We start from the raw sequence: 16,127 nt of genomic DNA, 5'->3' as shown, positions 1-16,127 counted from the left end.
CATGTCTTGAGTTCAAATAGACTTAATCTTATCTTCTGAAGTGTGTAGTGAAGTGAGGTATTTTAACCTGTCATTCAGGTTCTACCTGAACAATAAAAAAGGCAAAGACTAAATTTCTTCCATCGGAAGAAAAATCCTGATTTCTCTTGAAGCTCAGCTGAAGAGGTGGTCTAGAAATAATGTTGTAAACTTATTTGAAATGTTCACTGTAGGACTGTATTGTCTCTTTGCTTTGTGACTGTGCAGTGCCTTCCTGTTCACTGTCCTTAAATAGTGGCATTCTAAGTAGGGCATTTCTTTCTCAGCTACTGGATGAGATGAGCTTTGGACCATCTGTTGTAGTTGTCAACTCTTGTACCACTGTCAAAAGAGGCTTGTACTGATTCTTGACTACTGTGCTTGCAGGAACCATAACCTGGTCAGAAGCTATTATACTAAACTGCTTCTGTAGCATTCAGCTAATCTCAGTGATTCAGTTTCCTGCTTATGAATGATCATATCTAACTAAATTTACTAAGCCCAAAACACAGTGATCATCCTTTGCTGTTCTGTAGCACCTAATGCCTTATGAGAGGTTCCTGTATTATTGGTGATGCAGGTAAACGGAGGACACCAGTTCTGTTCATTCTTGTGTGTAAGTGTTGGAAAACTTTTTAGCTATTCTGATATAAAGTCAGCTAGCTCTAGCTTGCTTATAACTTCTCATATTTTTCAGGAGGTAGCAAATAGCCTTGCTAAACTCAGTCTCCTAGCCTTGAGCCGTCTTGGAGGGTACCTCTCTGAAGAACAAGCTACCCCTGAAAATCCAGCTGTAAGAAAAAGCTTGGCTGGAATGTTGACATCCTATATTGCAAGGAAACTTGCTGTGCTTAGTCCTACTGAGGTAAGCATCTGTTGGCTAAAACTCTTCTGGTGATTCATAGAAGGAGTAACTGGTCACTTCTAACAGTCTTAAAACACTGAGCTCTTTTCAGAGCAACCTGGCTACAGAGAACAGTAGTACAATTTTTGCTTGCAGTTGGAGTAACTGATTGCAAGGGAAATATTCTTTAAACACAGTCAGACTAGAAGGAACAATACCTTATAGAATAATATTTACAGAACTCATATAGGGCAAAACTTGAGTTAAATGGTGAAGACCAAAGGTTATAATGATAGAGATCAAAGGTTCAACTTTTTTTTTTTAAAAGTGGTGCCAGGGAAGTCATAAAATTATGAAAAACTTTGTATGATTACTCTGCAGTGATCCCAAATTTAAGTTTTAAACTTATTAAATTATGTAAATTCCTTATCCTTTCTTAGATTCTGAAGATGCTTAACAGTAACACAGAGAACCCCTACTTGATCTGGAACAATGGGACGAGAGCTGAACTACTTGAATTCTTGGAATCTCAACAAGAAAGCATGATTAAGAGAGTAAGATGCTCCTAATAAAAGGAGGAAAAAAAAAAAGTAGTGGGATTTAAAACCACTATTTTATGTTTTAATGCCCCCTTTTGTAATGTGGTGGTATAATTAATGCAAGTATCTATTGTTGTCTACTCTGAAATGACTATCTGCATTTGGTAATTAAAAAAGAAGAAGAAGAATTTGATCCCTTCTAGTGTTTCAAGCTGTTTTGGGCTTCTGTATTTGCCAAAACTTAATGTTTTTTGTTCAAGTATTGCTCTAGTGTATTATTCAAATTATTGCTTTATATTTTCTATGAGTTTTTTGTGTATCTGAGCTTGTGCTACTAATCTCTTTGCTTAAAGGGAGATTGTGACAAAAGCTATGGATCTGACTTTGTCTTTGGTGACCATGCAAAAGAACTTATTGTGGGAGAGATCTTTGTTAGAGTCTACAATGAGGTCCCTACCTTCCAACTAGAGGTGAGATATAGCTAAAAGCTTTCTGTTAAATCTCAAACTGGTATCTGAGATGTTAGTTTCTACCAGTCTGTCAGTGCACATAGATGGTTTCCATAAGACTTAGTATTTCGTCCACTCTATCTTCAACATGAGTAGCATGTTCTGGGATACCTCCCTATTGGAGCAAAATACAATAAAAGGAACAATAAGTCTGTCAGGATAAGACTGCTGCTTCAAATGGTTCAATGCCTTTTCTCTACAAGCTTGTAATGCAGATGCTCAGGGTTGATTCAGCGATTTCAGAAGGTAGTGATTCTGTCTATATCTTTGCATATACAGGTACACACAGCTTGAGTGCTGTTGAAACAGTGGTAGCTTTCTAAGGGTATATTTAGACTTAAAATGGGTTAATATAGTCCAGATGTGTAGCTATCATACTGGAAAATGCTTCCTGCGTGGAAGAAGCTGGTGTGTTAAAAGCAGAAGTTACTCAGCTATACTTTCCTCTAGTGTGAGTGTTCCTCTAGTGTTCTTCATCACACAGCTAAAAATGCTCTTATCTTTTGTATTTAATTTAAAGCTTCCTAAAGCGTTTGCTGCAAGCCTCTTGGATTACGTAGGCTCACAAGCACAGTACCTTCACACATTAATGGCAATAACACAGACTGGGAAAGTAGAGTCCAATCAGCATGGAGATCGGTTACGGAGGGTTGAAATGGCTCTGGAGGCTCTGAGAAATGTCATAAAACACAACCCAGGTAGGCTTAAAAATGAACTTCACCTATAGGCTTTCTTGTGGACAACTTTAAAAATGTAAAGCTCTGTAGTCGTATTAGCTTCCATATAGAAGGAAGCTTTTATGCTAACAGACTTTARCATTGCTAATGGGCTATATATAGGTTTGCTTTTTCTACTGGAGAATGTTTTCAGTAAACATCTTGGTTTTGTGTGAAGTCCAAGCCTTACCTATTTTCTTCCCTGAAACACTTGAGTTTTAACTCCTGCTTCTAGCCAGCAGTTGCCAAAGCCTTAAACCTCTCAGATAAAACTGTTCCTTTATTCTTTCAAATCATCTTTAGTTGATTTTTGAGCTTCCTTGCATCAAACAAAGAAGCCCCTTCAACTGTATGCTAGTAAACACTTAAAACACATCAGAACCTCATGAAAGGAGGAGAAGATGCCCTTAAGAGCGGGCAGCTAAGACCAGCAGAGATCTATGCGTGGATATCAGTGTATAAACTGGTGAAGTCTGAAATGCTATGATTAAAACACTTGTATTATGAGAAGCTAGAGTATTATGAGTAGTTAGAACTGACTTACGTTACTGATGACGTCTTCTAATGATAGCTGTTAGGTTCCAAACCAATCTCAGATTGGATTCTCTGTATTCTGCAGTTATAACACTGAAGGCAGTTGTTGCTGCAAATAGTAACCCTCCTCTGAACTGAGAGAATTGGAAAGGGGGGAGGTGTATTTAGAGACAAGCAGTACTGGTAGCTAATGAGAGATAACATAACCAGATTTGCAGAGTTATCCTGAAAAACAAAAACTGGTAGTCAACAACTGGCTCGGTTACTTGCCTCAGGGAGAAAGTATCCTCTCCTTCTGAAATATCATTGACTTGAGAATGTGTAGAAGCTAGACTAACAGGCAGGATTTAATTCTCTCCTAACTCTGTAGCAGACACTGTTGTGGGAGCTGTTGCAATTACTGTACCAGACTGCATACAGACATCTAGTTCTCTAGCACCTTCTGTGCAGTCAGATGTGGACTTGGAATGGCCTTCAGCAAATGTTTTGGCTAACATGAGAGAATAACTTATTTGGTCTCTTGCAGGTTCTGAATGTGAATGCATAGGTCACTTTAAGTTAATATTTTCCCTTCTGCGTGTTCATGGAGCTGGCCAGGTGCAGCAGTTGGCTCTGGAGGTAATAAAAAATAATAAAAATAAAATATTGTGGATTCTGTACATTCAGCATAAGCTTAACTGTGTAACTGTTAGAGTAGCACCTATAAACAGTCAAGATTGGGGTTTCATGGTATCAGGCAGCTTCTCCTTTGAGGAGCAAAATGATAGCTTCATGCCTGTGTCGTTGTCATCTCAGGCAAGTAAGGGAATAAGTCAGCTTGGTGGCAGGAATAAAGATAAGTGTAGTTATGTTGGCTAACAAGGTGATTTACCTCATTGAACACTACGTTGTCTTGACAGTGGTGTAACAGCTAGAATACAGTTAACTCTTGTTTCTCATCTTTTATAGGTAGTGAACATAGTAACCAGTAACCAAGAATGTGTTAACAACATTGCTGAGGCAATGGTTCTTGCCAACTTACTGGCCCTCCTGCATTCCCTGCCTTCAAGTATGTACTGTAGAGTCCTTCAGTGTCTTGTATGGTAATGGGTTTTCAGCTCATGAAACTGGTTAGAATGCAGCTGACTGAGCTTACTAACTTTTGGGTAAAAGTGTTTCAATGGGGATGATTGGAAAAACCATTCTGCATAACCAGTTTGTAGTCTTAGATATAGAAGCTGAAAAACCTGAATTAGGAAAACTTGCTTAGCATTTCATTGATTAATTATTGAATGTTTGCTACCTAAATTCTCTAAACAAGCTATGCCTGATGAGAATGTACGATTGGATGTTCTTTAACTGCCTAGCCTAATTGAACTTGGCCAGAAATCCATAAGCTGATGATTCTTAGTGTATACACTTCTGACCAGCCCTTCTCATAGGCTTTATTACAATTTTGGTGCAACTTGTTGTTAAAAATGATTGGTTTAGTTCATCTTTGTATCTGCCATGCATACAATTAACTAATCAGTTTGKTTTTTTTGACAGGTCGGCAACTTGTCCTTGAAACTTTATATGCTTTGACATCTAACACAAAAATAATTAAAGAAGCCATGGCAAAAGGTATAGTAATAAATCAAAAGTTAATTTTTTTGCAGCACTGGTCAGTGGCCAAATCTTACTCTTCCCTTTACAACAGTGTGGAATCTGTGATTTTTGTATGACTTAAGACCAGAAGAAAATCTGAACGTTTCCATATGTTTGTACAGGTGCTTTAATCTACTTACTAGATATGTTTTGCAACTCAACTCATCCACAAGTCAGAGCCCAGACAGCAGAGCTTTTTGCCAAAATGACTGCAGATAAGCTGGTGGGTCCAAAGGTAAGAATCTTAATCGTGTTTGTTGGAACCCTTATCTTGATGTTACCAGCTTCTCTAAAGACTGCATAGAAACAGCTCTTCCATGACTGAAACATTCATGTGAAGAGCGAACTTACTTTCTCATAAAATGATTAACCTGCTTTTAATCTGCAAGCAGATTTTTAGAAGCAGTTGTCTTTAACTACTGTAAGCAGTCAGGTTTCCATTTGTAGTATGACTTTATTGTTAGATACTTGGACTTCAGACCTGTTATTGACTATAACTATTTAAAGTGGCACTATTTCATATTGTATTATTGTGTTCAAGGAATTGGCATTATTGTATTACGAATACTTGGAGTTCCTGTCAGTAACTTTAAGCCTTATAGTATACTAAATATCAATTCTATTCATCCTTTCTAGGTTAGAATTACACTAATGAAATTTCTACCTGGAGTCTTCATGGATGCCATGAGAGATAACCCTGAAGCTGCTGTTCATATCTTTGAGGGAACTCATGAAAATCCTGAGTTAATTTGGAATGACAACTCCAGGGAGAGAGTATCAACAACAGTTCGAGAAATGATGCTAGAGTATGTGGAGACCTGCTGCCAAAGCATATTTCCTTAGCTGAGACCGCTTTTAGCGGCAGTGAACCTGAGCTGCTACAGAAAACCAGTCAGGCTGAACTCTTGAGAGAGAAGGATCTTTACAATCCAGACTCTATAGTAAAAAGAAATTTGTTTACTCCTGTATATTGTATATGTAACTGGTCAGTGGCCAACTGCAGTTTGTGCGCAATCCAGATAACTGCTCACTGTTACAAGATTTTGAAACAGGTTACAGTGAGGATAATGTGGGGTTTAGATATTGGAGCCTACTTCATGAGTGACAGGGGGAGGGAGACTAACAAGGGGTAAAGTAAGGGCAAAAACTGTTTCTATTGCTACTCATTAAAACTTTTTTTTTTTTTAAGGCACTTTAAACTTCAGAGGGACAACCCTGACACTAATTGGAAGGTAAAAGTAGAATATTAGTGCTTTGGGTGCCCCCAGGGAGATTGTAGAGAAGATAATATATGCATATATAGCACCTGTCTGATATGGTTTCCTCTTTCTTGTATTGACAAGTACCAACAGTAACATAACTATTTTAGCATTGAATTGATGCTTTCATTAATTATACCTTAAAATCATAGCTGCTTTATTGGCTTTTTTGGAAGGGCAGTTTCTAAATACTCTGAATTTTATAAAAGTTTAAGCCATTCTAAAACTTTGGAAAGTCAGCAACTGAGAATACTGGCTTGTTGGAGAGATCAGGTCACTTATTGCATAGCTGTTGTAAACTTGCTCTTGGTAAGTGTTCAGGAACACTAGTAAGCTACTGAACCTTAATGAAAGTGACTGTCCTGAACAGTTCCATAGTGTCAGGTCAGTCAGTGAGATATGTATTGGTCTCTAGCGTTTCCGAGTATCGGTAAAAGCAATAATCAAAGCTTAAAGTAAGTTTTAAACAGATGCAGAAAAACCATCTTGATAAAAGTATAAACTAGAAGCTTCCCTAGGTTGATGGTGAAAAACCTTCATTTCAGGTTCAGAAGAAAGGAAGGAAAGGGCTGTTTCATCAGCCACACTAATACTGCTCCTCTTGAACTTGCTTACCACTGCTGTAGTTGTAGAACCAGCTACTTGTATTCTTTGCAAGGAAAGTCCACTGTGGTAGTACTACCTGCACTACTTTTTCTATTCCCACTTTCCTCATCTTTCTAAAAGATACAAGATGTTTATTGGTCTTGTACAGGTCCATTCTAGAGTACAGTGCTAGTTCAGTGATTCTTGTCTGTTTAGAACTGTGGTATTGTAGAAACAATAGCTAATTTCACAAATACTCTTTGCCAGGTAATAATTCCTTGTTCTTTACAATTCAACAGCTGCCTGAAGACTTTGCTGTGGTGTATGGTGAGGCAAAAGGTGAACTTTCAGTAGGGGGAGTCTTCTTAAGGATTTTTATTGCCCAGCCAGCCTGGGTTTTACGGAAACCAAGAGAATTTCTCATTGCACTGTTGGAAAAACTTACTGAACTACTGGAGAAAAATAACCCCCATGTAAGATGATTTTCTGACTTTGTTCTTCGAACTCTTTAGTAGTCTTGTATTGCTGCAGAGTGTTAACTTTTGATTAACTTTGCTTCTCACACTTTCTTCCCAGCATAAATGACTTTGCCTAATCATATTGACATTCTTTTTAGATAGTCAGAAAGCTAACAATCTCTGATTGTTCTCAATTCAGTGCTTTTAAAGTCCCCGAAGCCACAGAACTAGCCCCAGTAAGTCTGAGGCATATGTTAGGGTGGTGATGAGGCTTGACAAGTGTCTTAATTATTCCATGACTTACTGACCTAAACAAATGGCACCTGTTTCTTCACAGCCTAGAAACTTTCAGGTCTTGATGCACTTTCTAGTGTTGTCTTTCTGCAGCACTGATTTCCTATTCTGATGGTGTGAATTATGTGACCTAGAGTTGCCATCTGACAATTAGCTTAATACAATAGAACTAATGTTTTAGTTTGAGAACTACATGCAAGTCAGTGACTTAATGATATTGGTAATAAACTGAATTTTAAACAGTGTTCAGACAGATTTTAGGGTAGAGTTACAGGAAGAAACTGACTGCAAACTGAATATAATATATATCTTTATTAAAAAGATGTGATGGCAGTTTGCATGGGCGTGCAGCATTCAGCAAGCGTGATTAGTACTGCTGCAGAGACTGCAGAACGCCTTCAGGCATTCAAGTGGTCAGCCTAAACATCCATACTATCCCTGAGCTAGTTAGCCCATGTGCTACTGTGCGCACCTAGGCTGCACCCAGACATTGGCTTCTCTAGACACTGAAAACAGTGCTCTGTTTCAGTGTAATCTGTGTTGAAGTTAAGTGTGAATTTGTCTACTACTACTGGAGCAGATTCTTCTAACTTCCTTGTTTTAACGGTTGCAGCACTAAAAGCACTAGGAAAAATCTATACTGTAGTGCAATGGAAGTTTGAATCATTACTCCTAATATGATGATACATTAGGCTATACTGAGATATTTTGCTTTTTTTTTTTCTGCAGGGGGAAACCTTAGAAACTATTACAACAGCAACTGTGTGCCTATTCAGTGCCCAGCCTCAGCTAGCTGATCAAGTCCCTCCACTTGGTCATCTTCACAAGATACTCCAGGCCATGAATCACAAGAATAACGCCATTCCTAAAAGTGCCATTCGTGTCATGCACATATTGTCTGACAACGAGGTACCAAATCACTCTTGAGAAATTATTAAAGAAGTTATAAGTATGCTTTTGTTTGCTAATGTTCTTAGTGCATTAGTCTGGTACGCAGTATTTGTAGTCAGAAATGCAAATATTTACAGGAGACCAGAGAATTAACAGATTAATGACACTGAGAAACTTAGTTTTGGCTGACCAAATCTGCCGGAATCATCAAGCTTAGCATAAAAAAATACAATAAAGTGTTCTGGATGTTTGTCTCCTCATAGCTTTGTGTTCGAGCAATGGCATCGCTTGAGACCATTAGCCCTCTCATGAATGGAATGAAAAAGAGATCTGATATAATTGGTATAGCCTGTGAAGCACTTAATCGAATGTTTCAGAAGGAACAAAATGACTTAGTAGCCCAAGTAAGTAGTATATTACTCTGCAGAAATGTGCGACTCTTATATTTGTCTATCTGTAATCTGTGCATAAGAACAGAGGTACCATCCAATTTAAGTGTCCAGCAGGCTTGCCAGAAGCCATCCGATCAATGTGCTTTTCATGTTGGAGAAGACAAACCAGTCCCTTACTCAAAATGTAGACCTGTTCAAGGATGTTGCCCAAGCATTGAAGCTTAATGCGTAGGATAGGGTTTTGGCTTGTTCACTGCAAAAGCCTAAGATGTGAATGCCACTAATCAAAATAAACTTTTTAAGACATGTTAAGTCCATGTTAAGCCAACTCATTTGGGTGTGTTTATAGGCTTTGAAAGCAGATTTGGTCCCTTATCTGCTAAAGCTGCTGGAAGGTATTGGCCTTGAAAACCTGGAAAGCCCATCTGCAACAAAAGCTCAGATTGTTAAAACTCTGAAGTCCATGTCTCACAGCCTACAGTATGGGGAACAGGTAAGTGCTGACAAGTCCTTAACTGGGCTTTGTGCACTTGGAATATCCAACTCTGAACAATTCTTGTCCTATCTTACTATGACTTTTATGTGTTTGACTCCACTTGAAATATTAACATCTCATAACTACAAAATCATGATGGATTGAAACTCTTCCATCTCAGGTTCTTGTGAACTCATATTGGCTCAATGAGTGGTAAAAAGCACTAGTTGGAGTCAAATCCCAAGTGCAGGAGTGTTCTATAAGCCTTCAGTTAGGCTTTTGCAGACAACTCTTCATTTGGAAACCTAAATTGCTTTTTTGTTTGCTGTGATAAATATTGCTGTAGACAGCTGCAGCAGTGTTACACACCTATATTCAAGTCAATAAAATCTGTCCTGATAACTGCTAGTTTCCGATCCCTTTCCCCTGCCCTTGTGTTGAAGGTTTTGTCAAAAGGAATAGGGTTTTTCCTCCAAGTTGGGCCTATCTTCCTGTTGTATGGGAAAAGCCCTGTTCAACTTAAGCTCTAGGCACAAGGCAAATGACTGTTTCCAGGGCTGCTTTTCCTGGTCTCCCAGGAGAATGGGGGAAGAAAGTCAAGCTCCTAAGTGATGCTGAGCCTTCCACACTGTATATTGACCTGCACAGTTCAAATGAAGAAAAGTTGTTGCAGTCTCCTCTTAAATTTGTGATTCTGTATCCTGACCTAAAATACTGCTGTCCTAGTTGGTGATCCCTTCAGAATGACTTAGTTCTTGAAAATGAGTTTATTTCCCCTAGACCCTTAAGTGTCACTTGTTCATTGTGTTAATCTCTCCAAATGCTGTAGGTAAATGAAATTCTGTCTCGTTCTTCTGTGTGGAGTGCCTTCAAAGATCAGAAACATGACTTGTTCATTTCTGAGACACAGACAGCAGGATACCTCACAGGTTTGCAACCTTTTCCTATTAATGTCCTGAATCATACTGAACTTCATGACTCAATTGTGTCAGACTTAACTCTGGTGGTAGTGTTTATGCTCAGGATCTGGTGCCATCATGTTGCCTAAACACTTAATGCCATGGAAAATACTGCAAGTTTTCTAAATACTTCAATATCAAAAGCCACAATTTCTCTTGTGGTAGAAAAAAATGTATTCCTTGGCATAGTTGTCACTGTACTTATAAAATATTAGAGCTTTGCAGCACCTTTCAAATTAGCCATGTTTGTGTCCCGCTTGTGACTTCAGACATGTCTGGTGCATCTCTACAGTTTCTGATATCCACTTGGTGCAAAACCCTGTTTAACATTGAAACCAGTTGGTGAGGGGTGCATTAAGCAGAAGCAAGGAGCAGGGGAACCTGGTAGATGACAAGTCTTGCAAGTACCCTACAGTAAATACAGTAGACCTGTATTTAAATAGCTGAACTCTGTTAATTCTGCCATGCTGCTTTAGTATGAGGCATGTAATTATAGTATTGGAACAGTTTGAATGTTATTGACTTTCCTGGGAGTGTGAGGATGTCCCTTGTTGATTCAGTGGTGGTGCTCCAGTAACAATGGCCCCTTGCCTGCATTTGTGGTACACACTTGAGCACATTCGTGGTGTGCCCCTTGTGGGTCACCTGTGAGTGCTACCTGGGCTAAAGTTGTGCCCCAGGTGTGCCACCTTGATCCYGCTCACAGTTTGGAGGCAGGGCCTCTAGCTGTTCATACTGCACACATGGTGCACACTGAGGATGGCAACTGGTGTGAACTTCCATGCTGGTAATAGCATCATGTGGACATAATCCTGGTACTGTAAAATGTCATAGCATATCAAACTAGTTCTTCCTCTACTGGTGTGCAACAGTTGATAGTCATCTTTAATGACTATATTATGCTGTGTCACAGAGTCCAAAACTTAAGATATCAAAGATTATTTGTGAAACCTGAAACTCTTTTGTGCAACTACATTGTAACAAACTGTAAAGCAATACCTGGTGCGAGCTTCTGACTCCTACATAGCCAGCAACTAAGCAAGTGGGTGAGATTGCTTAGTTTTAACAGTTTAGCCTCCCAACTAATGTTTTCAAGTCCCTTATGAAAAAATTAATAAGAGCATCTCAATATGCTGTATGGAACTTTAAATCTCATCCAGTTTAATATAAGGCTCTTGGTAAAGCTTTTAAGCATAAGAACTGAATTAATAAGGCATAAATCAGATGGCATACAGACAGAAATGTTTATTGCAAGATNGGGGGGGGGGGGGGGGAGGAAGATCCCTTAAATTCCAGAACCTGACATTCTGGAAGCAGGTGCTCAATATCTTGAGGATGAATGGTTAGGTGGCAGTACTTGAAGTCTTTCCCTATCCCACAGACTCAACACTAGCTCTGAACAGGAGTTGACTGTTCTCTTGCACCATTTGCTATCCGATGCCACTTTAAGGAATGTAAACTGTTGGTGCTGAAAAAATCTTTAGTAATCCATAAACTGTAAGTTATGGAGTAAACCCTGGCTAAAAACAAACTATCAGAAACTGTCAGGTTTGAAACTGGGGACAATGTAGCTCTACAGCTGTAGCCTGGGCATAATGTCTTATGGCCTGTGCATCATTTGACTTGCCCAATGTTTAAGTGCTTGCAAGTATAAAATGAAGATGCTATACAAATGGAAACTGAACTACTAGCTTTTTTAACCTGCCTTATCTTGTGTTCTGCCTATCTCTTGCTTCAAATTGCTTTGCTATTTGCACTTCCCTTAAACTTTCCCTTGCTTATTTCTCTTTCCCTCAGGTGTCTCCTCTCCTTCCCTTCTAACTGGCAGCAGTCCCCTTCACCTGAGAAGTGGGCTTTAGATCTGCTCTGCCAGGCAGCTTGCTAACTTCTGTGTAGCTCTCTAAAGCAGGTAGATACCATCTTGCAAGATGCATGCTGCATTTGCTGCCTTCCAAGTAATAGATGCATGTCAAAGTTGTAACAAATGTGGAGTCCCAAGCTGCAAAACACTGAAACTTGTCATCTTTAAGCACACAGCAGCAGAAAACTAACAATGCAGCAGCTGATACTTGCTGATACTACAGATGCATTAAACTTCTCAACTGTTAAAATACTCAATTATGGAAAGATTTGAAGGAGGAGAAATGGTGGCATTTTTGCACTAGGACATGCAAAAGTGAGTCTGGCTCTTTGCAGGTGTCACMAACAGGCTAGTAAAGAGGAGTGCCCTTTGGGGGTCAGGAGCTCTTTACCAAAGGCACCACATGCTTTGCTCTCTTGCTTGCAGTAGCATCATAGGGCTGTCAACAAACAACACTGGCATTCTGGCTCTAGGCTGTGGTGTGAGAAGGGAGGGTGGGGGGATGAAGGGATAGTAAATATGGGAGACCTTAAGGGAAGTGTAAAGGACCAAGCAGAACTCTTCCCTATTCAGGATTATTGACTTCATAGGCTGAAGATCTGGAATCAGTATTAATTCAAACATGTTGGGTGTGGGCAGTTTTCTACAATTACTAATTTGATAAGACTTACCCTTAAAACACCTCATGTTGCAACATGAGTAGTTTTATAGCTGTTGCTGGAGATTTCTATAGTGACTAAACTAAGTCCAAGCATTGAGAAGAGAGGCTTTGTTTGCAGTACAAAACTGACTGACCCATGTAGTCATCTGTTTAGATTGGCTAATGTAAGGTGTTCTCTATCTCTGGTATAGAGTCTGTGCATCCCAAGAATAGTTTTCTTCCTTAACTGAAGGCACAAAGAGCTGCCCTAGACAAACATGAGGCGGTTCTGCTGGCTCGTGAGGCAGTACGGTGAGCTTGCTTCAGTTATGTGGTTGGGAAAACCCTTCCAGTGCTGAAAGCATAAATGTGGAGTAATGGAGTGCATGACTGAAGTCATTGCACTTCTGCAGCAGGTCCTTTCCTTAGCAAAGGAAGCCCCACCCCACCCGTTCCCTGGTGGAAGATGAGATGGATAATACTGTTGGTATTTTTGTAATCTATAATGGTGTACTGGAATAGAAAAAATGCTGTGCAAGTCTAAGAATGGTCTATGTAAATCACTTTATTTAGTGACTATGAGGACTAAGACCCCTTAATTCCTAGTGTTCCTAGATTGTGAAGAAGCTGAAGCTAAACTAAAACTTCTAAATCTTGTTTAAGGTGGTTGACTTGGATGATGTATTTGAATGCTACCAGAGAGAGTAAGGCTGTTTAATCATTTTAATCAAGACTAATCACCAATATTCTGTTTTTTTTTCTTTCCCCAAAGGCCCTGGAGTTGCTGGTTACCTTACTGCAGGGACGACATCATCTGTAATGCCCAATGTACCACCCCCAGTAGACAATGATGTAGGAGATGTCAGCTAAGGATTGGAAATTCTTGTGGAAAGACAAAGGCAGACTGGCCAGTGATGAGGAACAGCACTTTCCTCTAATGTTGAAGTGAACTTACTGCCTTTCCAAATCTTTAATGATAGTGTTATTCCTTTTTCTATGACTGTTTTTTAGGAAAAAGTCAGTGATTCTAACTACCACACTGTAACATAACAAAGCACTCTGTGGATCAGTTGAAATGGGTACACAAGAATTTTTTCTTGTATGTAAGCACATTTTGTTCCTTTATATTTGTTTACAAGACTGTGAATCAAACTTTCCTAGTTTTTATATTTTATGAATTAGCATGACTGGAGTTGAGCTACAGTCTAGAGGAATTGGGCTAAATCACTTTGACCTCACTGACCCCCACTAAAAGGGCATTCCCTTCTCTTCCCAGCCTGACATGATCATTCTGTATTGAACATGACTTGCAAAGGGTTTGTCCCTGCCCAGTTCACTGACCTTAATCATTAACATTATCTTCCTGAGATCAAACAGCATTAGACATTCATATGTATAACTGGCTTTACCAAATTGAAAAAGCTTCAGCAAAAAACTTTAAGTTGACATGTTATGTAAGAAATTAGTGTAATTGTGAAATGTTCTATACATTATCCAGTATATAAAAACTTTCTATATTGAGTGTACATTATACAGATCATTCATATGTACATACAATTTTAAAATAAAGGGAATTAAGAGCCTTGTTAATGAGAAAGGAGGTGTTCTTATGTAGCTGTTCTTTGGGTGGTATGGGGAGAAGGGGGTGGTGGACCTTAATTTGAGTGCTGTAACAGCACTTGGGAGTTCCTTGGGTTGTGTGGGTCTTGACACATCCCTCAGGTAGTAGAACTCCTAAACCACAAAACAAGCTACACCATACACTTGTTTCTATTTGAACTACAGTTCAGCAACTGACTTGTTGATATTCTCAACTTCCTATGAAACATTCTTGGCAGGAAGTGAGAGGATACTAAGATGAATGGAAATATAAACAATCATTACTGCTTTTTTTTTTTGAGATCATAGTCTTGTTTTTTCTGCACAATGAAGTAATAAAAGTATGAAACTTATTTGCAGAAAGCTGCCAGTTCTAGTTACTGGGAGCTATCAGTCTTATCTCTACAGCCTGACTTCAGCAGCTGTTGCCCTTCAGGTGAACAGTTATCTGGCTTGGCTCAGTCCTCAAGATGAGACTCCAAAGTTCTGACCTTGAGTCCTATGGTTCTTCACTCCCCAAGCTCCAACAGAAGAGTAATGTTAGCTGGGAACTGAGACCTTTGCAAGTGAAGGATTGTTTATTGGTCTTTGGGGGGGGAGCAGCATCCTTAAGTCAATTGTTGATCAACCCCGTACAAGCTGTAAATGTGCACACATGCTGGAAAGATTGTCCTGCCTTACAGAATATTGCACTGTAGGTTCTATTTCCTATAATGTACCTGGCTCTGTTTGAAGAATTTGTGTTAAGTAGGTAATATCAAAGAACAAGTTATTGGTGAGTATTGTTGCAGTGATGGAGTTGAGGAACCTCTGACCTTTGAGAACTTCAGAAAGGTTAAAAGGGCTTTGGCTCAGAACAAATAAAGCATTTTAGGCCTGTTAGGAAAGTGAACTTTATTCAATACCGTAGAGAACTCAGACAATTTTGAGTGTTTAAGGTACTCTTACTTCACAGATAAAGTCTACAGACTTGCAGCAAGCCCCTGATTTGTAAATGCAGTAATTAATTATAAGGAAGGGTTAAGGGAATACATCTTGCTTCAAGCCAGAAGCAAGTTTTTGTACTCATCTAACTTTAGCTTTAACAACACTGTATTGTTCAAAGCAATCTTTCCTAAATCCTCCATCTGTATGAGATGGCTTTAGGCTGACATTAAATTTTTGCAGTTAGCTTCTTTGATTGGTCAAGTAGTTCCCACCTTGCAATTGTTGAGAGATGAACTTCATCAGGCCCATCAGCCAGGCGCAAGGTCCGTATATAAGCAAACCTGTGTAAGAAAGTCTGAATTAGGGGGTGGATTCTAATCCTGTTACAGCAGCAAATTCTCTGCACTATTTTTCCTGTAGCCACACTTCTCAAATACTATTGGTCTTTTTTTTTTTAAAAAAAGCTATTTTAAGGGAGATACAGAGGAAAAAATCTTGGTGGGATTGCTTCTCTCCAAGGATCTAGAGGATAGGATTGACCTTAGGAAACAGGTCCTCAGTGCTGCAGATGATAAGAAATATTTTGAGTGCCAAATGAGGGTGTTTGGGGTTTTTTGGGGGGGGGGTCTCCTAAGGGCAGAGCAATGCAATTGCTTTAGGATTGATTTATTAAAAGCAACTGTTGACATTTCATAGCTTATGTATTAGTAAGCTTGACTAGTGGATGTGTGGCCTATTGCTTCAGGCTACCTGAGGTGAACAGGTAAAACTATGATCTTAAAAGGAACCCTAGAAACTATAGATAAGCCTCCCCTACTCACATAGAAGCCAAAGGAAAATCCTGGGAAACTCCAGCTCCACCACAGACTTGGATTGCACAGTCGATCACTTTAAGGACAGCTCTAGGCACAACCACTTTGGTCATGGCTACCTGTAGTTAAGAGAACTCACATTATCAGCAATAGCTCTATAAGTGAATGAAAAGTGCATCTGACTGTTAC

The 16,127-nt window shown here is 39.3% G+C and overlaps 2 protein-coding genes across 4 annotated transcripts in view; one reads left to right on the top strand and one right to left on the bottom strand.

The window, feature by feature from the left end:
- The window catches only part of DNAJC13 (DnaJ heat shock protein family (Hsp40) member C13), a 48,550-nt gene extending 34,353 nt beyond the window's left edge, over positions 1-14,197 (top strand). For 2 of the 3 annotated variants that reach the window (XM_026088790.1, XM_026088789.1), the window contains 16 exons: positions 716-883; positions 1,303-1,416; positions 1,755-1,871; positions 2,431-2,608; positions 3,687-3,778; positions 4,109-4,208; positions 4,688-4,762; positions 4,909-5,021; positions 5,423-5,592; positions 5,976-6,018; positions 6,930-7,103; positions 8,112-8,291; positions 8,537-8,677; positions 9,015-9,158; positions 9,970-10,069; positions 13,373-14,197. In XM_026088790.1, the coding sequence (XP_025944575.1) occupies positions 716-883; positions 1,303-1,416; positions 1,755-1,871; positions 2,431-2,608; positions 3,687-3,778; positions 4,109-4,208; positions 4,688-4,762; positions 4,909-5,021; positions 5,423-5,592; positions 5,976-6,018; positions 6,930-7,103; positions 8,112-8,291; positions 8,537-8,677; positions 9,015-9,158; positions 9,970-10,069; positions 13,373-13,470 (2,007 nt within the window). In that variant the 3' untranslated portion in view covers positions 13,471-14,197. Of the gene's footprint in view, positions 1-715; positions 884-1,302; positions 1,417-1,754; positions 1,872-2,430; positions 2,609-3,686; positions 3,779-4,108; positions 4,209-4,687; positions 4,763-4,908; positions 5,022-5,422; positions 5,593-5,975; positions 6,019-6,929; positions 7,104-8,111; positions 8,292-8,536; positions 8,678-9,014; positions 9,159-9,969; positions 10,070-12,812; positions 12,913-13,372 lie in introns of all 3 variants that reach the window. The other variant, XR_003257244.1, reaches the window with a different exon arrangement.
- An 876-nt stretch (positions 14,198-15,073) lies between these two features.
- The window catches only part of ACAD11 (acyl-CoA dehydrogenase family member 11), a 34,218-nt gene continuing 33,164 nt past the window's right edge, over positions 15,074-16,127 (bottom strand). The window contains exons 19-20 of the mRNA XM_026088795.1: positions 15,948-16,057; positions 15,074-15,467 (exon numbers count right to left, since the gene is read on the bottom strand). Coding sequence (XP_025944580.1) covers positions 15,353-15,467; positions 15,948-16,057 — 225 coding nt within the window. The 3' untranslated portion in view covers positions 15,074-15,352. The remainder of the gene's footprint in view (positions 15,468-15,947; positions 16,058-16,127) is intronic.

Source organism: Apteryx rowi, unplaced genomic scaffold (assembly GCF_003343035.1).
Source record: "Apteryx rowi isolate R43461 unplaced genomic scaffold, aptRow1 scaffold_784, whole genome shotgun sequence".
Taxonomy (NCBI): Eukaryota; Metazoa; Chordata; class Aves; order Apterygiformes; family Apterygidae; genus Apteryx; species Apteryx rowi.
The sequence above is the reverse complement of the archived record's forward strand: the minus strand, read 5'-3'. Positions and strand labels throughout refer to the sequence as shown.